The sequence below is a fragment of the Eumetopias jubatus genome, unplaced genomic scaffold (genome assembly GCF_037043125.1).
Source record: "Eumetopias jubatus isolate StellerSeaLion01/CBP00866 unplaced genomic scaffold, mEumJub1_p1.0 scaffold_3, whole genome shotgun sequence".
In the NCBI taxonomy this organism is placed as follows: domain Eukaryota; kingdom Metazoa; phylum Chordata; class Mammalia; order Carnivora; family Otariidae; genus Eumetopias; species Eumetopias jubatus.
The window spans coordinates 183,532,804-183,557,997 of record NW_028274809.1 but is presented as its reverse complement, the minus strand read 5'-3'; the positions used below and the strand labels follow the sequence as shown (position 1 = coordinate 183,557,997).

At 39.5% G+C, this 25,194-nt stretch overlaps 1 protein-coding gene across 2 annotated transcripts in view; it reads right to left on the bottom strand.

The window, feature by feature from the left end:
• The window catches only part of PCCA (propionyl-CoA carboxylase subunit alpha), a 393,065-nt gene that overhangs the window by 174,010 nt on the left and 193,861 nt on the right, over nucleotides 1-25,194 (bottom strand). For both annotated transcript variants that reach the window (XM_088021889.1, XM_028112036.2), the window contains exons 16-17: nucleotides 23,992-24,067; nucleotides 7,181-7,291 (exon numbers count right to left, since the gene is read on the bottom strand). In XM_088021889.1, the coding sequence (XP_087878015.1) occupies nucleotides 7,181-7,291; nucleotides 23,992-24,067 (187 nt within the window). The remainder of the gene's footprint in view (nucleotides 1-7,180; nucleotides 7,292-23,991; nucleotides 24,068-25,194) is intronic.

Genomic DNA, 25,194 nt, shown 5'->3' with positions numbered 1-25,194 from the left:
TCTTACTAACAAAAAAAGAGACACTAACTTTGCATGCTTATCTTGTTGAATTCAGCCACCTTGCCAAATGTGCTTTTATTAAGCCTAGAAATTTTTAGTAGTATCTTCTGGGTTTTCTAGGGACACAATTATAAATAGAAAAAAGAGAAAATGTTTTCTTTTTAAAATATTTAAACCAACTTTTTCCTTTTTTTGGCCTTTTTGATCCTCTAAAACAATGATTGATAATAATGGTCCTTTTATAGAATTCATTTGTTCCTACTTTAAGGTAAATTTTCATAGCATTTCCTTTAAAATTATGTTTGTTATTCGTTTTCAGTAAGTAGGTTTTTAATCAATTTAGTTTAATTTTATTTCTGATTTCAGAGAATGTTTTAATTAGAAAAGGCAACTGAATTTTTACAAACACCTTTTTAGCATTTTTTTTTTTTTCTGGTAAGCCATCAGTTTTTATGTTATTCTAACTGCAATGGATACCATTAACAAGCTTAGGGTTTTTTTGTTTTTTTTTTAGCTTTGAGGTACCACTTGCATACAAAATGGGTCCACTTAAGTGTGCAATTCAAGAGATTTCACAAATGGGTATGTCCATATAAACATCACAACCGTCTATTTAGAATTTTCCACTACTCCAAAATGCTCCCTTGCATCTCTCCCATCAAGACCTCTACATCTGCTTTCCCTCCCTGGCCTCAAGCAACTAAATTCTTTTCTAATTTCATATAAATGGAACCAGATAGTAAGTACTCTTTTGTGTCTGGCTTCTTTTGCACATAGTATTTTTGAGATTCACCAGTGTTTTTGAATGAATCAGCAGTTTCTAACGTTTTAATGTTAGGAAGTATTCTTTGGCATGAATATACTGCAATTTGTGCAGCCACACATTCCCTGAGGGCTTTCAAGTGGGAAGGTGTGATTTGGTTCTAAAAATGAACTCTGGCTACCGAGTGAAGATGAACTGGAAAGAGCAGCGGTGGGAGGGAGGAGGTCCGTGAGGAGGCTGCTCAGAGTCCAGGCAAGAGGGCAGCAGCTCGGGCCGGGGTGTTGTGCTCGTCTGGCGCTGAACGGAGACATGCCTGCATTCAATTCCCAGCTTTATGTGAACAAGCTACGTACGGCAAGTGCACGGCCCTAAGGTTTGTGAGCAGGTCCGCATCTGGAAAAACCTGCAGTTTCGATGACACTTGTTTTTCACCTCTGCCCACCCTGATTGAGAAGATTCACAAGCATGATCCTGGGAGTCTGGGGGGCCTGAATACTGAGGTGGCAGAAACCCCAAGAACCGCCAAGCACACAGGACAGGCACTGCCTCACACTTTAGTGGTAGATGTGTTCAACAGCAGCAAGTCACTTCCACTTCAGAGTTAGAACCCTAGCCTAAGAGGAGTTCTAGGAGTTTCTCAAATCCATCTTTTGAAACCTTCAGGAGCATTACTGCTTGATATCTCTGCTGCACTCTCTGGTGAAGACAGGCTGGAAAAAGGTACAGCTCTTAATTTAAAAACCCTTAGTCTTTTTGAAATAGTTTTCAGTATCCCAAGACCCTAGACCACTACCTTTAACGTAATAGATTCACTAAATATGAAAGAAAGGAGAAAAACTTCCTCCTCACAATCAGTCCTCACCTTCATAGCCTTTGTGGGGATTGCGGTGTATGTTGGGGGGGGGATTTCAAACAAAAGCCCCAAATAATGTTTAGGTTCTCCCACTCTTACTCATTAAGTTGGTGGTTACTACGTGGAGGTCACATCACAGAGTAGCACCCACCAGGTCTGTGATACACCTCTGTAAACCTTGTGCTACTACCACCCCCATGTGCATGACCCAGTTTTTAAGAAGCCTGATCTGTGTTCTCTTAAGTGGCTTTAGTTCTGTCAACTATTTTTAACAGTCATCTGGTGCCTCCCTTCCAATCTAGTGTTGTCTTAAATGATGCTGACAGATACCTGATCCTGAGCCATGCATGTTCTCTCTTCGTGGGATGTGGCTTTGCTGCTCGTTTGCTTCATGTGGAGGTTTCATGTGTTGGGGGATCTGTAGGTAATCTCTCTATGGCCAGTTAGGTTTCTCAGAGAAGAATATTCTACCACTGTGACTGTGAGTGCCTGCCTGCCTGCCTGCCAGTACTTTGGGAACCAAGTGGGGAATGACGTTTGGGAGAAGGGGGCATCACCACATTCAGTATGTCCACACTCACTCAATCCTCTGTCCACTGGTGTAGAGGGCATCTTATTCTCCATGGAAAAAAATCTCAAAGCTTTTTCCAGATGGGAGAAGAGCCACCCTCCTCTAAAGAGTAAGGGAGGGAATACAGAGAAATTCTTCCAGAGATTTTAGACCGGTAGTCTTACTTACAGGAATTTCCAAGCTATCTGAAACTAATAGTGGCTAAGACTTCTGCAGGGTTCCATGGTGACAATGAGCTATTTCCCAGTTTTTCACATTGTCAGCTTAGGATTCAACTTTCCTAAGTTGCTAAGTCAGTTAAGAATCATCTTTTGGCTCTTCATTTTCCAGAATGCTATCTCTTCTTTTTGTCCTTATAGACTTCTGTCTTTTTTAAAAGACTAAATTCAGGGGTGCCTGGTTGGCTCAGTCAGTGGAGCTTGTGACTCCTAATCTTAGGGTCATGAGTTCAAGTCCCACATTGGGTGGGGAGCCTACTTAAAAATAAATAAATAATAAAAATAATAAATACTAAAAGCAAGTCAAAGGTTGGGAAAAAATATTTTAAGATTTTATTTTTGAAAGAGAGAGAGAGAGAGAGAGAGAGAGAGAGCATGAGTGGGGGGAGCAGAGAGAGAAGCAGACGCCCCCCACTGAGCACGGAGTCCATTTCGGGACTCGATCCCAGGCCTGAGCCGAAGGTAAACACTTAACCGATTGAGCCACCCAGGCGCCCTTTATTTTTTAAATTTATTTGTCAGAGACAGAGCAACCACAAGCAAGGGGAGTGGCAGGCAGAGGGAGAAACAGGCTCCCTGCTGAGCAGGGAGCCCAATGCGGGGCTCGATCCCAGGACTCAGGGTTCATGACCTGAGCCAAAGGCAGACACTTAAGCACTGAGCCACCCAGGCATCCCAAAATGTGTATATTTAACCTGTCATCTTTACCTCAAATTGGTTAAAGCACTTTCTTCAGTTATTTCCTCAAAAAAGGTATATATAATGATATATTTCTGAATCTTCATTCTAAAATCTCTTTCCATAATTGAGAAGCAAAGGATATGTTAGTTGGGTATAGAACTCTTGGGTCAAGTTCTTTCTAATGAAGTAGATATCTTAAGATTTTCTCATTTCCAGTATATGAAGTCTGAAGATGATTCTCTGCATATGACTTGGTGTTTCTTTTTTCTTTCTAGAAGCTTTAAAAGTGTTTTGTTCTTGATATGCCTACAAGAGCTACTTTTTATCATTAATCTTGTCTGAAACTCAACGAATCTTTCCAATGACACTTCAAGGTTTTCTCAAGAAGAGTGAAAAAAAAAAAAAACCTCCCCTATTATTTCTTTTTAAAATTAACCTTCCTTTATTTATCCATTTTTCTCTTCACGAACTATTATGTACATACAAAAATCTCTCGGGTCTTCCTTCCACATCTCTGACTTCACACCTTATTTCCTTCGCTTTAGCGTTTTACTACATATTTTGAGAAACTTCCATTTATTCCTTAGGGTCACTAATCTGGTTCTTAGAAGTGGCCATCCTGCCTTTCACTTTGCTGAAACATTTCTAAAAATCAGTTCTTAGTTCATTAAAGTCTTTCTCCTCTAATTTAATTAAATGTTCTTACTATTTTTCAGTAAGCTCAGTCATCTGACTCTCACATGAGGTCTAAAACACCTCCCATCCTCAGGGATTCTTCGAGGCCTTCCACCTTAGATGGTAATCCTTTTCCTTTGTACTCATGGCTCTGTTTGTTCTCAATAGTCATGTCAAAGGACTAGGCACCAGTTTGCTGATAAGTGATTAACAACCAACTTGGGTATGAAGAGAAGAGAAACACACCAGTGCGCAGAATTTGCAGTTGCTTTACTGTAAGTACTTTCTCCAAGGCTGATTTCCAACAATCAGCATCTCATCAGAAAGAACAGATTAGGCAGAGATGAGCAGCCGTGCCCTAGAAGAGTCCTTGGAGAGGAGCTACAATGGTCTAAACACTGCCTCATCCTTGAGGTCAACCCTGATTGCCTCAATCAGAATTGGTTACTTTTTCCTCTGTGCTCCAGATATTTTGCTTCTATCTTCACTTAGCACTTATTTTGTCCTGTAGTGTAGTCAGTTCTTTACATATTTATTTCTCTTGTGATATAAGCTCCTAAGTGCAAGGAAAATACATTATTTGTTTTTCAATTTCTTCAAGAGCCTACAGCAATTATTTGTCGAATGACTTTAATGACTCAAAGGCAACACAAGAGTCCAAGTATTAAAGTACCACTATCACCAGCTAGCCCCCAAGACATGATCTTTACTGCCCACCTGCTTGTGCTCACCAACCTCTGGCCCAAATTTTTCCTTACACTCTTCTTTCTAGTTTCTCTCTTAACTCAGACAGAAGACTCTAGGGGCATAATATCCTGTGATGGAAACCGAAACTAGCCCTCAAGCAATAACGACTGCCTAAAGAATCCCAGTTGGCCCGACCACCCAGACCAGTTTGAAATCAACCCCCGACTCACACCTGAGCAGATGGACAATGGAATGACAGTTATCTTTCCTTCTTTATATTAAAATCTCCACCAAAGGAAGAACACAAGCCTCATTTACATAATATACAATGTATGTACAGGCATGTTTCCTTATGGCACATGCGTGACCTTATGTCCATCTTTACATACTATGACAAGGCTCCCTATCTAAATATTCATCCTAACCCTAAATAATAGGAACCCATGCACCCATGCTCAGAGAGTCACAGCTTTGGAAGTTACTCCCCGTGATCTCCTTATTTGCTGCAAACAAAGTATCCTTTGCGTGACAACTCCACCTGATGTGGTTTCTATCTGTGACTCACCAAGGAGCAAACTCACATTGATTTGGTTACACCACTTTTAAAGGTATAGAAATAAGTGACTAAATTTAATGGTAAAGAGAGAAGTGTAATCAATGGTATATTACTTGTGTTGAATCAAATTTTTACTAAAGATATGCAACTTTCCAGAAGAGGAAAGTTAATTGTGATCATTTCCTTTGATACAGCAAGAGGTTAAACTGTAGCAAGGCAGCAGGGAAAGGAGTCCAAAGTGTTCATTACAGGCCAATTGCACTGACAGTTCTTAAAATATCTTCTTCCTCATTTTCCCTTTATTCCAAAATCAAAATATTATCTTTCCCATTTTTTATTTATTTTTCAGAATCAAGGAATAGCCTTTCGACATCAGAATCTGGTTAAGTACATACGAAGAATACATTCCTGTGTAGCCTATGTTTTAGTTTTAAGCACAGTCATTCCAAAGGTCAATCTTAGAACCTTTAGTAACGCTGTCCTAGTCTACAAATAAATTCAGGATAATAAACATATATATAATAGAAAATTTTAATGCAGTCATAAAAACAGGCACTTGCCTGTGAACAGTGCCTAGGATAGTTGGACAGATGGGAAGCAGACGGGTAATCCCAAAGGGGCAAAATGACCCGGCCTCAAACATATGGAGAAGATCCTGGATTAACTTCAGTGGCCACTTCCTGCTGTCTCTTTCAGGCACATACATCAAACAATCAAAGACGATACAGTTTAATATATCAAATACCTGCTCTAGGGAAAAACAGGGAGGGCGAAAGAGCATGATAGGAAGAACAAGAGAGAGTAGCCATTCAGAGAAGAACGGACATGGAAATAGTATGAGGGAAGAGAGTAAGAGGTCCACGTTAAGAATGGCAAAGTTAGGGGTGTAGTTTTAAAGTGCTTATAGGCATGCTACATACAACATAGAGCACACTCTAAAAACCTGTATGATTTATGATTTTGAATCCTACCAGAACTGAATGAGTACTGAAACAGGAGGTGGAGACTCTACGTTCAATTACTGGCTTTATTATATTACTGGCCATTTAGCCTTATCAAGCTCTCTGAGCTTTGGTTTCCTCACATGTAAAATAAAGGCTGAGATTAAATAATGGTCCTTCTAACAACTTATAACAATTTTTAAAACTGTTCCTATCTTATATGAACATTAAGAGAATTAGACTGTCCATGCTGATAATGCCCTATCAAAACAGAAATGTAATATATTAAGTTTATCCTGGAAAATGGCAATGTTAGGTTTTTAAGTAAATTTCTGAGTTCTCTTGAGAACGTGGAACATTGGGGCACCTGTACTGTAAAATCTAAACTGAGAAATCGCTTTGTAAATGTATTCAAAAGCCCAATACCTGGAGTTGACCTGAATCTATACACAGCCCCTAATATGACTGAGTCATCTTACACACTAAAACACTCTAAGTGGATCTAAAGAACATTTGCCATTTGTGAGAAAAACCTCATCTTCACATATCCCCAAATTCATCAGAAACATATGTAGATACTTCTGGCTTTTACCAGAATAACATTTCCATTAAGTCACATGGAAGTCCTACTGGTTTATCTCACATATTAACCACGTTTTTAATGCTCACTAATGGGTTTTCTCTGTCTCTCACTTGGGCAATTTTTCTACCACCAGAAACACTCACAGGTAACTTCACAGTGCTAAATTTCAAATTCCCCTCATTACTTTATTAAAAGCTTCATTTTATGGATAAAAACAATCTTCTAAAACATCTTCATTTTCATTAATGGTAATAGCATGTGGTATTCTGAAATTTTTAGTGCTAATTTTCATAAAGTTTTAATCATTAGAGTTCCTGCATATACCCATATAATGTAGCAGCAGGGAATACAAATTTGAATTGGCTTTCAGAAACCAGAAGATCAGGTAGGCTAATGCTCTGTCTACTGGAATCATACCACATTCCAAATAGTTGAATTCCTCACTCAACAAAACGATGGATTATTGCACATTCATGAGTCACTCATGAATACTCAAAATCACGAATGTCAACAGTCTAGGATACTCTATGTTAATAAATCTAGTATACAGTATGGGCTAAAGGCCTTAATATCAAAATAGAAAAATTACACATTAAAATAAAGTATAAAAGTAATAACTTTAATACAGTAAAATACTTCAGTGCATACAAACCTTTAAAGCCATCAGGATATACATCAGAAAGAAATTTAGTGTTGATGTCTCCTTCTATAAAGCGTGAGTTGATTATCACCTCTCGGAGTAATGCAATATTATGTGTAACTCCTAAAAAACAAAAAAAGATATCAGATTGAATTAGAGAACGAGTCAGTTAGAAGTCCCTTACTATCCAGAAAATCTGTGTCTTATGACCAAGCAAGAACTAGACAAGATTATTCATCTCCTCGACTTCAAGTAATAACAAAAAATGTCTGAAGCTATGGTAGCAATAAAACACCAAATGCAAACCTAAGAGGTTTACGCTGCCTAGTCAGTTCAATAGGGAAATTAATGTCTTTTCAGTAAATGGTACTGACACAACTAGATATCCATTTGGGAAAAAAGAAAAACCCTAACTCAGACCCATACACCAAAATTAACCCAAACTGGATCACAAATCAAATGTAAAACCTAAAACTATAAGACTTACAGAAAATACAGGAGAAAATTCTGATTATCTTGAGGTAAGCAACAGATTCTTGGGTAGTACACAAAAACCGTGAGCCACAAAAAAACTGTACTTTATCAAAATTTAGAAGTCTGCTTCAAAGGATACAGTTAAGCAAATGAAATGGCAAGCTGAGAGAAAATGTTCACAGCACATGTATCAGACAAAAAAATTTGCATCTGGATTATATAAAGAATACTTAAAACACAGTAAGATGACAGAGCAAAAAATGGGCAAAGGATCTGAACAGACATTTCACAAAAGAAGATATACAAATGAGAAGTTGCTGCACATCACTATCATCAAAGAAATACAACGAGATGCCCCCAAACACCAAATTAAAGTGGCTAAAGGTTAAAAGACAGTGAGGATGTGGGACAACAGAAGTGTCACACCCCGTGGTGGGGATATAAATGGCACAAATCCCTTGGAACTGCTTGGTACGTTCTTAGAAAGTTAAACACATACTTACACATATGACTCAGACAAGTCACTCCTAAATATTTGCCCAAGTTAAACAAAAACATATATCTATACCAACAGTTATACACAAAAGTTATTAGCTTTATTTGCAATAGTCAAAACTGGAAACAATCTAAATGTCAATCAATAGATGAATGAATGAGCAAAATGTGATTTGTCCATTCAATGTAATTCTATTTAGCAATAAAAAGAAATGAATTACTAAAATACACAAGGATGAATCTCAAAATAATTACACTGAATTTAACGAGACTACTGTAGGAGTCCATTAATATAAAATTTCAGAAAAGTCTCAACAACCTACAGTGACAGAAAGCAGATCACCTGGTTGCACTGGGGCAGGGACAGAAAGGTGGTGGAGTGCAAACGCAATGAGGAAACTTTTGCAGGTGACGGAAAGACAGGTACAACAGCAATATACGTTTAAAAGACAGTATCTTGACTGTGGTGAGAGCTTCACAGATGGACACATATGTCAAAACTCATGAAACTAAATACTCTAAATATGAGAAGTTCATTTTATGTCAAGTATACTTCAATCAGTAGAAGAAGGGGAGGAGAAAGAAAGAAGGGGAAGATAAGGGAGAAAAGCTTGTGATCTAACAGGAAACTCAGAAACACTGAGCCTAGTACACAAGGACTCCTACAAAGTTAAAACAGGTAACTGCCAGGCGCCTGGGTGGCTCAGTTGGTTAAGCGACCGCCTTCGGCTCAGGTCATGATCCTGGAGTCCCGGGATCGAGTCCTGCATCGGGCTCCCTGCTCAGCAGCTTCTCCCTCTGACCCTTCCCCCTCTCATGTGCGCTCTCTCTCTTTCTCTCTCAAATAAATAAAAGTCTTTAAAAAAAAAAAAAATTAACTGCCACAAGAAGGATTCGAACAGTATTGGGTGAGTTCTGTGAGACAGAAGGACTTTTGATCTTGGTCACGCATATCAAAACATGTAAAGAGGACTAAAAGGGAGGAGGAGAACATGTCAAATCCAGGGGAAGCGGGAATTCGATCAGGCTTCCGCAAGAGGAGGACTAGAGCATGACAGAGCTGAATTAATGTGAGGTTTACTAATCCCTTCCAATTTCTTCATCCCACTTCCTTACCGTCCTCATCTATACCATTCTGCTGCGTAACAAACCTAGAAAGCCCGATTCTGATCTTGCTTCAGTCCTACAGACTGCTCACTTTCACAAAAATAATTCCAAAGTAAGCAAAGAATCAGACCCTCAGGCTCAAGCACCAGATCTACCCCTCACCTTGGGGAAGCTATTTTGCCTCTCAAAGATTTAGTCTGTCATCTGTAAAATGGTGATCCCAACAGAACCTATTCTGCATTATCGTCATGAGGTACAAATGAGGTAATGCTTAAGGCAATGCCAGGCACTCAGGAAGGCGCGTTAATGTTGTGCTCACTGTGATCCTTCCACACGAGGACAGCCGCAGAGCAGAAGACAGCACGCGGCCGATACACATCACACAGCAGTCGTGCTCCATCGGGAGTCTCCGCACTAACCTCTCTCCCGAACTTCCAGCTTCGCATCCTGCACGAGTCCCGTTCCTCAAAAGTTTACAACGCTTTCTATCCACAGGACACAGTCATCCTAATAGGCAGCAGTCAGCAAACTTAGCCTGCAAAATCCGACTGCCCCCTATTTTTGTAAATCAAGTGTTTCTGGAATACAGCAGTGTTTACATCCGATGTATGTGCTACAACAGCCAAGCAGTTCTAACAGCGACCGTGTGACCCACAGAGTCGAAGTGGTTAACTCTCTAGTCCTTCCCAGAAAAGGTTGCTCCCATTTGCTGTAAGGTTTTCAGCAATGCTGATCCTCTGAGTGAATTAATTGCTACCTATCAACACTGACTCTACACCTATTGCTCATGTGCAATTAGGCATCCCAGGAAAGAAAGTAAGAGCCAACGTGGCACGGCAGTATGGCACCTGCTTTGAGGGAACTTTCAGGAACCAGTCACAGAATAAGAAAATTACAAGGACAAAGGAGATTTAAAAATAAGAACATCGTGATCCAGAGAAACTGAATCATTTATCTAAAGTTTAGTAAAACAGAAATTACAATAGCAATATATGTTTAAAAATATGGCAGCCTGTGGGTTTCCCCTAAAATATGCTTTTCATTTTTCCTTAAATATTCTGCCTTAGCAGGATGAAAGACCCCACAGACACAGACTCTACCTGTCTTACAGCTGGACCTGACAAACTAATTCCTAGACGAGGGGCTGGAAGGTAGAGCAACGCATCCAACTCCAGCCTCGCTTACTTGCAAAGAAGAATTGCTTGGGGTTCCTTTCCTCCCTCTTCCTATGGGCTTCTTGATATGGCAGGAACTCAGCTCTGGAAATGAAGGTGAAGCAGAGCAACACGCCGGGGGTGTGGAGGGGGCAAAGGTGTATCTCCTGGAATGACCACAGGACACAAACTTGCCTCATCAGCATAGACCAGCCAGACAGTTAGATAAGTAAATAATTTTCAGGGCACCTGAGTGGCTTAAGCCATCCGACTCTCAACCACCTGAGTGGTTAAGCATCCGACTCTTAATTTCGGCTCAGGTCATGATCTCAGGGTTTGGAGATCGAGCCCCATGTTGGGCTCTGTGCTGGGAGTGGAACCTGTTTGAGATTCTCTCTCCCTCTCTCTCCGCCCCTCCCCCTCAAGCCCCCTGCTTAAAAAAAAAAAAAAATTAGTAAATAATTTTCTATCTTATTTATACCACTGTATTTAAGAATCTTTGTTACAGCAGGTTATCCTGTACTCTAAAGCATACATATGGGGGAGAAGGGCATACCTTCCAATATGATCTCCCATCTCTGAGCCAACCAACTTAATACATCCACCTAGGCATTGCTCTAGGCATCCCTGCATACTAGACCACGCTAGCTAGCAACCATGTGCAAAACTCTGAGCATTTCTATTCCTGACTCAGAAGATATCGTGTGACTAAAACTTTTATAAAAACCTATTTTCAATGTATTCAAACTACCTCAAAACATTTAGAGAAAGTTCCAAATTAAAATATTAATGCTATTGCTTTAGCTAAACTTCCATGGAAGAAGTTATCACCTATAGACAATGACCTAGTAAAAATCATTCACAGGACATGCCCTGGACAAAGGCACAGTTATCCCAACCTTGCTCTGTGGGTAATGACTAGAAAGGCTGTTGTAATTATGCATATTTCTATGAGGAAAGTATTGGAAGGTATAAGAAACTTCTGATGACACAAATATACCTAACAAGTCATTGCAAAAATGTGACACTTGCCTGTATTATAGGTGATATTTGGGTGGATGAAAATGAAGAGCAATTGAAAGCAACATGCTAGGAGTGCTCAGAAAGACAAACTCTGTAAGCAAGAAATTAAAATAAAAGACTCCTTGAAAGAGGTCAGGCTACGAAAGAGAACGGAATCCCTTTGCTGTATGTTTTACGAACAGACAAAACGAAAGCACTTTTGAAGAAGAAAAGGGTATGGCTTGCCAGAGAAATTTCTATGCATGGGTGACAACAGATGTGGCATTCCAGGGAGAGGAAAATAGTGGAGACTTAAGGCAAACCTTCCCGGCTGGGAGAAGAAATAGAGAAAGAAAGATGGGTAATATCAGGTTTCTCCCTGATATTAAGTATTAAATATTAAAATATTTAAGAATTCTCACTGTTGCTGGGGCGTCTGCGGGGCTCAGTCAGTGGAGTGTAGGACTCTCAGTTTCAGCTGAGGTCGCAATCTCAGGGTCCTGGGATCAAGCGCCGCAGAGGTTCCACACTCAGGGCTCTGAGTCTGCATGGGGTTCCCTCCATCTCACTCCCCCTCCCCCTCTACTCTTTCCCCTGGTCTCATGTGTGCACACGGGTGCTTGCACTCTCTCTCTAAAATAAATAAATAAAATCTTTAAACAAAAATATTCTTACTATTGTCAAGAGCAAATGGATACCACCAGGTATTTCTGTGGAGAGAAATGAAAGAAGGACACCATGGCCAAAGAGCACGAGCAAAGGAGACCGTGGGGAACGTGAGAAGCCCAACAGGGGCGGTCAGGTCTGACAGCCATGCAAAGATTTTACTTCTCCTCGAGGGCAACCAGAATGGGTGACGCAGGGCAGGTATGACTAGGTTTGCGCTCCAGGAATCGTGGTGGCTGCTACTGGAAAGGGGACTGGGGAGGCGGGGAGTGAAGATGGAAAAAAACCATTAGCTGACAACTGCAGAGACTTGCTGAAAAACGGCAAGGCCTCCGACCACAGCCAGGGTGTGGGCAATACAGACAGAGGAAGGAGCCGGGCTTGAAAGAGATTCAGCAGGCGGAGAGGGCGTGGTGATTTAGCGGCTGTCAAGAACGGGGGAAATGGGGGTGCCTGGCTGGCTCAGTCGGTAGAACATGCGGCTCCCGATTTCAGAGTTCTAAGTTCAAGCCCCATGTTGGGTATATAGATTCCTTAAAAATAAAATCTTGTATTCAAAAAAAAAAAAAGAATGGGGGAGATAAGTCACTTCTGGCTCTGGCACACTACATGCCAGAAGCCACCACTTTATGAAAAGAAACAGGTTGAAAGGAAAACATCTGATCCACTGTGGACAAGTTAAACTGGAGAAACCTGGGAGAGGAGACTGACGGCGTCCGAGGGGTTAAAGTTCAGAAGAGCCGGCCAATTAGAACGCAGATCCACCCAGAACAAGGAAAACAAGGAGGCAGACGTCCACATGGAGGAATTCAGGACGGGGAAACAGAAACGCAAGACAAAGCCAGCAGTATGTAACTTATTCCTATATGATAACTGAAGTTTTAGAAAAAATAAGATTATAAAGAAGAAGCTGGAAAGGATGAAAATTAGAAGATCAAGGTGCAGCTAGATTTTATTTCCAAAGAAAGTGTTTTTTTTTTTTTTTTAAGATTTTATTTATTTATTCGAGAGAGAGAGAATGAGAGATAGAGAACACGAGAGGGAAGAGGGTCAGAGGGAGAAGCAGACTCCCCACCGAGCAGGGAGCCCGACGTGGGACTCGATCCCGGGACTCCAGGATCATGACCTGAGCCGAAGGCAGTCGCTTAACCAACTGAGCCACCCAGGCACCCTCCAAAAAAAGTGTTCTTATGTGCAAATTAATATTTCAGAATGTTTCCATTTGTAAGTTCACGTATAAATAAATAACTTAGAAAGGCAATCTAACTTTCAGGATTTTTGTCCTTCAGTTAAATAAAAATAATACTGTTTTAGACTTTTATATTTCGTATTTAACTTTACTGGCTCTCCCTTTATAGCCTAGTGATAGTATAGATTTTCCTGCTCTTCTGCGAGCCTGAGACTGTCTTCAGGAAACTCTAACGCAGATTTCAGAAATAATGATCATCTGAACAAAAATAAGATTGTTTTCTGACAATCAGTAACCAATTTGTGACTGAGGACGTCAAAAAATTAAAATGTATGCAGTTTTACAGGATAAATGATATGTTATACTTTTATTCTACATTCAAAGTTGAAAAAGTAAGTGATTTTAGAAAACGTAAGTCAAAGGAATTATAAGCAAATATTAATTTACATCTTGGATATCAAAGAGCAGAGTCATTCAAGCACACAAATGAAGGCTGGACTTTCAAAACTCTTTCTACTTGAATAGTAAACAGAGCATGGAAACTGACTTTTATCTTGCTAAAAGACGTTTCAGGAATAAAATTACTACACAAAAGCAGTTTCTCTTTAAATGTTCTCTGAATAAAATATTACCTATTACTATGCAAAATCCACTCATTATCTGTTTCTCTTTCCAAAGGACTAGAAGATGAAACAGTGGCTAATGGCAGACAACCCAAATCTAGGTGCCTAACTGACTCCAAAGACTACTATACATTAACTAGTTCTAAAGCCAAGTGTGGAAATAATCAAAAAAACTATTTTCTTTTCCTAAAAGCTCAAAAGACCAGATAGATGGAAAAAATCATGGCACTGTTAAGAGAGATCCTACACATCTGAAAGTTATCATTTTGTACGGAGTTTACTTTCTTTCCATGTCCCAGGAAAGACAATGCTCTTTCAACTGATCCTTGTTCAAACATGAAGTTGGTCATAGAGGTACTCTGAGACGTAGTTTATAGCTTCAACGATATTATTAATCATATACTCATAAAAATTATGGTCTGAGTTTTAGACAGGGAATTGAAAATGACCTCTGCCAAAGTTCACGGGGTCCCATCTGTATGGGAAGTCACGACCAGGCCACAGAGGAGAGGACCCCTAGGAGCAGCTTTCTCCTGACTACCTGCTGTTTCCAAAACACTGGCCAGACATTCGCTGCACACACTGCCAGGATCAAACAGAGGCCAAAAGCCACTGCCTATTTCATGGGGACTCAGAAATTAACTTTAACCAAATTACATTTTTGCTCTCAAGATTTTTTATTTTAATAATAGCTCACAATCAACTTGGGAAAAAATTATTATTTGAACAACTAAGCAGTCATCCAACAAGACAGTAAACTGCCCTTCCTTTTCTACCCTTTACAAAACAATTTCTTTAAGCCCTCTATCCTTTAGAATTCATCAGGTGAATAATATAGAATCACAAATGCATCTGTTCTTATTCCTTAAATAAAATTCCTTAGCTTTGGTGGGAGGAGGCACATGCTCCTCTTCACCTATTTTTTTTGAACTTTTTATTTTGGAATAATTGCAGAATTACCAAAAAAAAAAAAAATCACAAAAATAGTACGAAGAATTACTGTATATCCTTCACCCAGAGTCACCAAATGTTAACATCTGTTAACGCATTTATTTATCATTTTTTTCCCGTTATACACACACACACACACACACTCTCTCTCTCTCTCTCTCTCTCTTTTCCTTACATATCTGGGGGTAAGTCGAAAACAGGATGTACTTTACCTCTACGTACTTCAGTATTTCCTAAAACCAAGGTAAGTCTCTCATGTAATCACAGTACAATGACCAGATCTGAAAATTAACACTGATAACAGTATCATTATCTAATCCGCAAACCCTACTCACATTTCACCAACTGTCTCATTTATGACCTTTACTACAAAAGAAAAACTTTTTTTCTGGTCCAAGAACTAATCCTGCATTGAGCTGTCCTGTAGCCTTAGTTTCCTTTGATCTAGATAAGTTGATCCACTTTTGTTGTTTCTTGACCTTGACACTTTGGAAGAGTGCAAGCCATTTATTTCATACACTGTCTTCCAATTTGGTTGGTCTGCTGTTTCCTCATGATTATATCCAGGTTACACATTTTGGGGAGAACATCACAGAAACGATGTGCTATTTTCAGCACATCATACCTCAAGAGGCACGTGATGTTTGATACGTCCCCCTACCAGGGATATTAATTATGAGCATTTGGGTAAACTGCCAGGTCTGTTCATTTTGAAGATATTATATTTCCCACTATAGTATCTCCTCGGGATATACTGTGAAACTATGCAAACACCTGTTGCTCATATTTTCATCCACTAATTTTAGCATCTGTCATTGATGATTCTTACCTAAACAATTTGGCACAAATGGGGATTTTTCTACATCAATTAAAAATCTACTGTAGAAAAGAGCTGTGCCTCTTCCCTCTTTTATCTTTCTTATCTATTTCTGTCAGTATGAACCCATGGACCCTTATCTTATTCCAAGGGCTTTCATCCATTGCTACCATTATTTATTTTGTTGCTGAAGTTTTCCCAGGTTGGGCATTGGGAACCCCTTAGAGCTCGCTCCTGTGTCTTTTTAACATATCATCATAGTACTTTCTTATACGAGATGTTTCAGGCTCATCTTAATACTCTTCTGGAAATCAGCCATTTTACCATGGAGTACTGGTTCCATTTATAAGACAATGGCATTTAAAATATAAGATCTGGGTTCCTGGTATGCTCATTGCAATGGGTGTCAATGTTTCCATGACCTCTCAGCAGGCCAGTGGTTCTCCATCAAGGGTGATTTGCCTCCCTCCCTCATGACATATGGCAGTGTCTGGAAATACGTGATTGTCACAATTGAGGGGACACTACAGTCATTTAGTGAGTAGAGGCCAAGGGTGATAACAAATATCCTACAATGTGAAGGACAGCCCCCCCAAACAACAAAAAACTGTCTACCCCAATAGGGCTAAAGAAACTCTGAGCTAGAGATTATGTGTATATATGTACACACAAACACACATGCACACAATAACATATTTGTACACTTATTTTTCAATCTATGTTAAAAATCACAAGTTTAGGGGCGCCTGGGTGGCTCAGTCGTCAGGCGTCTGCCTTCGGCTCGGGTCGTGATCCCAGGGTTCGGGGATTCAGCCCCGCATCGGGCGCCCTGCTCCGCGGGAAGCCTGCTTCCCCCCCCCCAACTCCCCCTGCTTGTGTTCCTGCTCTCGCTATCTCTCTGTCAAATAAATAAATTTTTTTAAAGATTTAAAAAAAAAAAAATCACAAGTTTACACTGATACCTCGTTTCAACTCCACACCACAGGGCTCACTGTATCCTTACCCATTTCCACATCTATAACTTCTTTCTCTGACAATGAGAAATGTCCCTTATCTTATCCACAATCCATGTATTTCCTCAATCCCAGAATACATACAAATTGGTTTCAGAACTGCTAACCCATGAACTAGGAGAAACAAACCTATTAATGTTTGTTTATACATGTTGTATTCAGCTTGAGGGTATTCAGTCAAAATATGGCTAAAAGCTATTTAAGGCTAGATTTTTTTTTCCTCTCCCCCCTCCCGACCCCCGTTCACCATAATTATTCATATAGTACTATCCGTATGTCTCTGTACTCCACTTTTGAGTTTCTTCCCCAGAATATTAATTTTATTTTGAAATATTAATGTCAGAATTCTAAAAGTAAAATCCAAGAAGTCTCACCTTTTCATTCCTTGTACTTTGTTTCCCATCCCCGAAACATTTCTCCCTGATCCTCCCCCCACACCCTGTAAGTATACCATCTTATTAGTTCTGCTCTTGTGTATGTTTGTGTTTCCAGAAATGAGCAGATACACGTTTATATTCTTACTTCCCCTAGTCATCCACCAATATCTATTCTTTTTTTCCTTTAATAAGAGAAATGCTACTTTTTAGCTTAGTATATGGCCCCCTTGACATCTACTACATTCCCCATCTTCCTAGTAGCTATGTACGACCACGTGATTAAACGCCAGTAGGATGGGAGGAGAATTAAAGGTGCTTTCTACGTTATGCCCGGGGGGGGGGGGGGGGGGGGGGGGGATGGGTGTGAATTCCCCCTGCCACCTTCCTGCTGAGGCTGGATGATGGGTATAAAAGCAGCCACTCTGGGGCCCCCAAATGAAAACCATCTGCTGTGACTCTAAGAGTCTCCTTACCAGCCCCTGACAATTTCCTTTTGAGACAATGACAATGGCAGAGAAATTAAATTGTATCTTTCTTAGATCACTCTATTTCTTATTCTCTGTTATAACTGCTTAGATTACAGCCCAACTATGAAGGTCTTCAGGTAGGAGGAGGAGAGAGCATCCCAGGAAATGAAAACAGTGAAGGAGGAAGAACAAAGGGAAAGGGGCAGTGATGAGACAAAGTGGTGTAAATGACCACAGAGTCACAGAAAGGCAACGGGGCGACATTGAAGAGTTTTAAGCAGGAAGGCATCATTAGGATTGTACTTTAATGTCTACTTTGTCCATACTGAAGAACAGATTGGTACAGATAAAGAGTATATACAGAGAACCCATTCAGAAAGCTATTACACTGGGCCATGACATACGTAGTAGTAGCACAGGATGGCAGAGCCAAAGAAAGGGAAATTGAGTCAGAGGTATTTAGATGAAGTGAATAGACCCAGCCCCCTCAAAATGCCTTTGCAATCACTTTTCTGAGCCCAGGGGCTCACCTTCCTACCAGGTACTTCAGGGACTCTGCACCACTGCCAGAAGGATTAGCTTCTTTGGCCATCCCTCAGCCTTGGAACATCAGCTCATCCAACTACTCCCACCTCCCCAAAATACCTCTGCCAATTCTTTTCCAAGCCACTCCACAGTATTTTCTGAGACGGCTGCTCCACGATCATCAGTCAGGTCTACTGACGGGTATTTTCAGGGAACATTCCATCTATCACCTTGCCTCACCTGAAAATTTCAGTGCCCCCAAGGACCTCACTTCTCCAGCAACCCTCACATACCTCCTTGAGATCCACAGCCTTTTCTAGAACATTACCTCATCAAATCCTTGGAGAAACTTTTTTCCTTGAGGTTTATCTGGTCAAAAAATCTTCTCTAATTCCCTGTCATCTACCAACTTCATCGTCCCAACCCAGTATTTGCTGCAGACTTTATGTCACTCGACTTATGACCTTCCTTCGGATCCTAACTCCTGTCACCTTGTGTGGATGACTCAGGCAACATCCTCACCACTCAGCTCTTAGGATCTCATTTCAAATAATCTCCTCTCTTACTTTAGCCACCTAGTCCCAGAGTCACACTGTGAAATCATCTAAGGTTCGCTAACTATACCATATTCAAAATCAATTTCTTGTTCCAAATGCAACCCCCAACTCTCCACCTCATTTCCCAGGTGCCTTGACTGGACCAATACTGAAACCTCCAATCTAGAATGTGAGACATTCTGCAAGTCAGCTCCCCTGGACTCTTCTGAGGAGTTAATGATATGAAATCCAAAAAGAAAAAGAGCAAGATAATAAAGAGACATAAATAAAACCAATGTGTAAACTCTGACTGGATTGTGGATGGTATTAAAAAAAGATTAAAAAAAAAAGATAGTTCTTTGCAGAATTGAAGAAACTTGAATATGGACTGTACATTAGATGATATTATGAGATTCCTGTTAATTTTCTTGAGTGTGATAATGGTATTGTGATTCTGAAGGAAAATGATCCATACTGAAATACTTAGGAGTCATGTGTCATGACATCTGCAACTTTCTTTCAAATAGTTGAGGAAAAAAACGAGGAGGGAAGGGAAGGAAGAAGAGCCAAAAGGAGGAGAAAGGAGAAGGCAAAGAAAGGGAGAAGGAAGAGACGGAGGAAAAAAAAGATATAGAAAAGCTTAGGAATCTAGGTGAAGAGCATACAGGTGTGCAATGTACTATTCAACTTTTCTCTAGGTTTGAAAATACCTAAAATAAAAAGCCTGCAGGCAATGTATCGAGAGAAAACAAACTTCCGATAAACCTTTCGAGCGAACTATATATATATATTTCAATATGATGTGTATACATCCACATCTTTATGCTCATCCAAAAACAGTAAAGATATTGTAGGATGGGAAGGTGGCCTAACTAACGTCAGACTGCACCATACCTTACTCTGCAAACTGCCTTCCTATTTAATGTAAGGACATGTCTTCAAGTACCAGCTAAGTAGTAACTTACACTGAAGATGCATAGTAATTCTTTCAGTCCATCCATTTGATGGGACACCTCGGTTGGTTAGAATTTGGGCTACTGTAAACAATGCTGTCAAATGTCCTCATTAACATTACCTCACAATTCAGTCTTTTAATTCTGTAGGATAAGATTCCTAAAGACTGAACAGGTAGGTCAAAGAGCATGCACTTTTAACATCCAATGCCAATCATTTTCCCAAAAGATAAGAGCAAGCCATACTCCAAACACTCCCAAGTGTGCCCAGCCCCTGTATTTCCCCTCCACAGTGAGTTATCAGTCTTTTAGAAAATGCTGCCACTCTGGGGAGCCGTTCAAAGGAAGCACAAAGTGAGGTACTCTCAACAGAGTAACATGTAAGTCCTAAGACAGTGCTCACATTACTTTCAAAGAACCAAATACAGAGGTGAGGAAAGAAAAATATTTTTTTACTCCACCATTACGGCATCTATGAATTCACGTTATCTTTCTGTCTGTTTCATATCAAGTTTACTAGGAACTCCTTGAAATAGGGATATTATCACTCATTAATTCATTCAACAAATATTACTCACCTACCATGTGTCAGGCACTGCTAAGCGCTATTAATATACAAGTAAACAGGATAAACACCATCACTGCCCTCACGCACCTAATTTTCTTATGAGATAATCCAACACTTAGCAATTAGACAACTAATATTTTAATTACAGTTATGGTAAATGCTTTGAAGAAGCAGAACAGGGTGCAATGAAATGACATATCACATAAAGGGCTAGTATCCAAAATCTATAAAGAACTTATCAAACTCAACACCCAGAGAACAAATAATCCAATCAAGAAATGGGCAGAAGACATGAACAGACATTTCTGCCAAGAAGACATCCAAATGGCCAACAGACACATGAAAAAATGCTCAACATCACTTGGGGGCGCCTGGGTGGCTCAGATGGTTGGGCGTCTGCCTTCGGCTCGGGTCATGATCCTGGAGTCCCGGGATCGAGTCCCACATCGGGCTCCCTGCTCCTTGGGAGCCTGCTTCTCCCTCTGCCTTTCTCTCTCTCTGCCTCTCTCTCTCTCATGAATAAATAAATAAAAATCTTTAAAAAAAAAAATCACTTGGCATCAGGGAAACATAAATCAAAACCACAATGAGATACCACCTCACACCAGTCAGAGTGGCTAAAATTAAGAAGTCAGGAAATGACAGATGTTGGCAAGGATGCGGAGAAAGGGGAACCCTCCTACACTGTTGGTGGGAATGCAAGCTGGTGCAGCCACTCTGGAAAACAGTGTGGAGGTTCCTCAAGATGTTGAAAATCACATAGTTACTACATGGTGTCAGGACAGGATAGGAACCCAGGACTGTCTGATTTCTTTCTATTGTACAACAGTGAACCAAAAGCAGAAATTTCATACTAAGCATGGAAAAAAACTATCTGCTCAATGAAACACATTTTATATTACATATGATACATATAAAGTTAGGAGAATAACAGCAAGCCTACTCATCTGTATTTAAGTCACTTAATTTAAAAATGTAGTAACTAGGGGCACCTGGGTGGCTCACTAGGTTAAGCATCTGCCTTCAGCTCAGGTCATGATCCGGGACCTTAGGATCTAGCCTTGCATCAGGTTCCTTGCTCAGTGGGGAGCATGCTTCTCTCTCTGCCCCTCGCCCTGCTCATGCTCCCTCTCCCTCTCTCTCTGTCAAATAAATAAAATCTTAAAAAAAAAAATAAAACAGGGGCACCTGGGTGGCTCAGTCATTAAGCGCCTGCGTTCGGCTCAGGTCATGATCCCAGGGTCCTGGGATCGGGCCCTGTATCGGGCTCCCTGCTCAGCGGGAAGCCTGCTACTCCCTCTCCCTCTCCCACTCCCCCTGCTTGTGTTCCCTGTCTCGCTGGGTCTCTCATTGGCAAATAAACAAATAAAATCTTTAAAAACTAAATAAATAAAAAGAAAATAAAAATGTAGTAACTAGTGAATATATGATGTAGAGTAAGTAAAATGGCGAACATTCATTTAAATACAAAACATGGCAGTGTATTCTATAAATATGAAAGAGTATTCCTTTCAGAAGCCAGAGCCGAATACAACACTAATATTTTGACAAACTGCCCATATGCCATGCCACTGCATTACATCAAAGTTTAATAGAGATGTGATTTGACAAAACATTCTTTGTCAAATTGACTATCTCAAATTCATGAATTTACCACTCAAGCTCATTAGAGCAAAACCCAAATTAACCAAAATCTAATAATTCAACAACCAGAATAAAAATTACAAAAATATTGGCTGGGGGTAGGAATCTAGAAAACTCTTACAAATACTTTAAAGGCCTCTGGGAATAATATCCCCAAGTACCTTGTTTATGTCTATTTGTGTGTAGTTAAACACACAGAGACAAACACCCAAATTAGATGTGTGTTTCAAACACACATTTGGTGGGATATTATTTCTAAGGAAAACAGACCCTTCCAGGCCTACTTAACCAATATTTAGAGAAAAAATGCTGCTTATGGCGGAACATGGCAGAGTTAAATATATATATATAAAAAATACTCCATAATTCAAGCTGAAAAAGAACTAGAGAATGAGCTAAAAAGAATGTGAAGAGGATTTTTCAGATGTGTGTATGCTTTGGATACTGATGTTACCAATGTATTTTTTTTTAATTATATCTGAGTTCACTTGAGAGCTTACTGTTTTCTTTCCATTGACAAAGGTGAATCACTAGCCCATAAGGTTAGATACAATCACTGTTACTTGTTAGTTAACAAATGTTAAGAAAAGAGAGTGACAGTAAAAGGAAAAGGAGGGAAGAAATTTCTCCAGATCTAACAAGAGAAAAAAATGAGGAAAAGTGAGGACTGGATGACTATTAATCACCATAGACAAAAATGAGCAGAGAAATGTAAAAATGGTCTCTAGGGGCCCCTGGGTAGCTCAACCAGTTAAGCATCTGACTCTTGATTTTGGCTCAGGGGGTGATTTCAGGGTCATGAGATGGAGCCCCCGTGTCAGCATGGAGCCTGCTTGGGATTCTCTCCCTTCTCTCCTGCCCCTCCCCACAACTGGCCACCACCCCATCCCACCACTCATGCTCTCAAAAAAATAAATAAAGTCACTCAACTGTCCTGAACCACTACTGTACCATTGTATGAACTGTTTACTGCACAAAAGCACTGGGTCAACGGTGCAGAGTAAGGGTTTGACATGCTACATTGCTAAGCTGGGCTCTCTGTCTCAGGGCTGAATACACTCTGAGAAAAGAGCACTTTAATTCACACAAAGTTGTATTCCACTTGCCAAGCCTTCTGACCTACAGGCTGTGTCCCCTTGAAGGGAATCTTTTTGAAACTGCATAAAGCTCTGTATGGGCTTGATGGGGGCCAGGTAATCATACTCCACCACTGTTCTAACCCCTCAGCCTCCAAATTCTAGCCTCCTAGTTCCACTGTTTTAATGAGCCATGAAAAAAGAGCAAAACGACCCAGACCAGTCCTTCCCCTGGAATGTTCTTAGACCCACACTATTCACTTATAACACAAAGTGAACTTATATTTTACACTTTAAATTTAATGTTAAACTCCATTTTTCTGAAGTTGATGATAATTTATGTTGGATTAAAATGAAATGATCTTTTCACGACTAATGAAAAGTTGCTAATACAGTTTACAACATAATTTACTCCTTAAGGGGAGTAAGTATAACTTTGCTTTCATTATTTAAATAAAATGGCTGTGAGGCACCTGGCTGGCTTAGTCGGTGAAGCATGCAACTCTTGATCTCAGGGTTGTAAGTTTGAGCCCCACACCGGGTGTAGAGACTACTTAAAGATAAAATCTTTTATATATACATATAAAAGTAAAATGGTTGCTCCTAATTCAATTATTGCTTTACATCCTAAAGGCTTGTAGGATCACACTTTCTTAAGCATTAGTACTGACCTGTATGTACATGAGGTAACAAAATTGCATTTGCTAGAGAATATTTTATAACTTGCTCTTATAGACACAAAGGGCTATTCCCTCTACTCCCAAATTAGTCAACTGCAGGTCACTGTATTTTATATCTCCATGCATTTTCAAGTTTCATGCTACAAAACATCATTGACAATGACAAAAGACAGTAAATCGCTAATTTGCTGCACTGGCCAGTAACAGACTTCAGAATATTAGAACCATTTTCCATACAGTACATAAAATACTAAATGCTTATCTAGGAAAGGTCATGAATCATAAGGTTAATTAAATAATTGAAGGTATATATGTAAAGTATAGGGCTGCTAAAGAAAATGAAATACCTATTCTTAATTAGTATGTCAGTTTAGTTCAAGTTTTTCTTATTTCTATTTAAACACACAGTAACCACATTTTCTACTGAATTCTCTAGTGTATCTTCAAGCTGTTTTCTAGAACTGGACACCATGTATAATAATAAGACCCCAAACGTTTGTTTTCACCTCGAATAACGTAATTATCCAGTGCATCTTCCATTCTCTTCAGTGCTTCAGTTCTATCAGAACCATATGTGATCAGCTAAAAGCAAACAAACAAAAAACAATTTACATAGGTATCTATAAATCTATCTAAAAGTCAAACAATTCATCCTAATAAAAATCAAAATACTTCCTAACAGAGTTCCCAGAACATCTTTTGAACCTTCACAGTGGTTCAGTTTGTAATATAAAGTATGGCAATTAAGATTTTTAAAACTAGATAAATATGAAAATCAGGCTATTTCAGACATTTCTCCTACATTCACTATCACAGAAAAGAGCTATTTGAGCTCAACAATGAAATAAAAGCAAGCATAAAAAAGTTTAAAGGGGAAGATAATCAAAATGTGAACATTATTTGGGATAGAATATGAACATCTGTGATAGGGGAGGATTAGGCAAGATTTGTTTTTTCTCTCCCTACGAGAATGTCGTTTCCAAGTTTGACACCCTGCTTAGCCAGCTTTTACACGTAACACAGAACAGAAGCAAAGGGTTCTTGTATTAGAAAACCAGAAGGGTCTTCCTATTCTATATGACTTTCGGCCTATTTAGAGGAATCCTAAATAAATAAGCAATAAGTAACATTCTATTACTAATGTGCTTGCTAATAAGACCTTAAGTACTCATAAAATATTTTTCTTGTTATTACATTAGTCAATGTGTAGTGTGCAATTACTTTAGTACATTCCATCAGGTCCTCAGTGTCAAGCCAGGTTGAAAATTTGTAGGCCACGTTTCTGAACAGAAATGTATTCATCAAAAATGGAACCACATCTACTCAAAATCAATCTATAATATTTTTGTTTCTCATTTTTAAACTAAATAGTGGTTCCCTAACAACCAAATTATCTAAAGTTCACTTTAATAATGTTACTGTAAAAACTTAAGTGAAAAAAGATAAATAAAAATTGGTTCGCTTGCTGTAAGTACATCATCTTGAGAAAGGGTTTTTAGTAAATTCTGCAGTCAGAATTCTACATTTTATGAGATCTTACAATTCTAACAATCTAAGAATTTAAGCAGCATTGTTATTCTGGAAAGTCAAATTTCAAAGACAGGTGGACAAAAAGACATCTTATACTCTTACATAAAATTTAATTATGTGCAATCCCCACAAATTACTGATTCATAAAAATTGAAGAAAAATGATAAAAAGTACTCCAA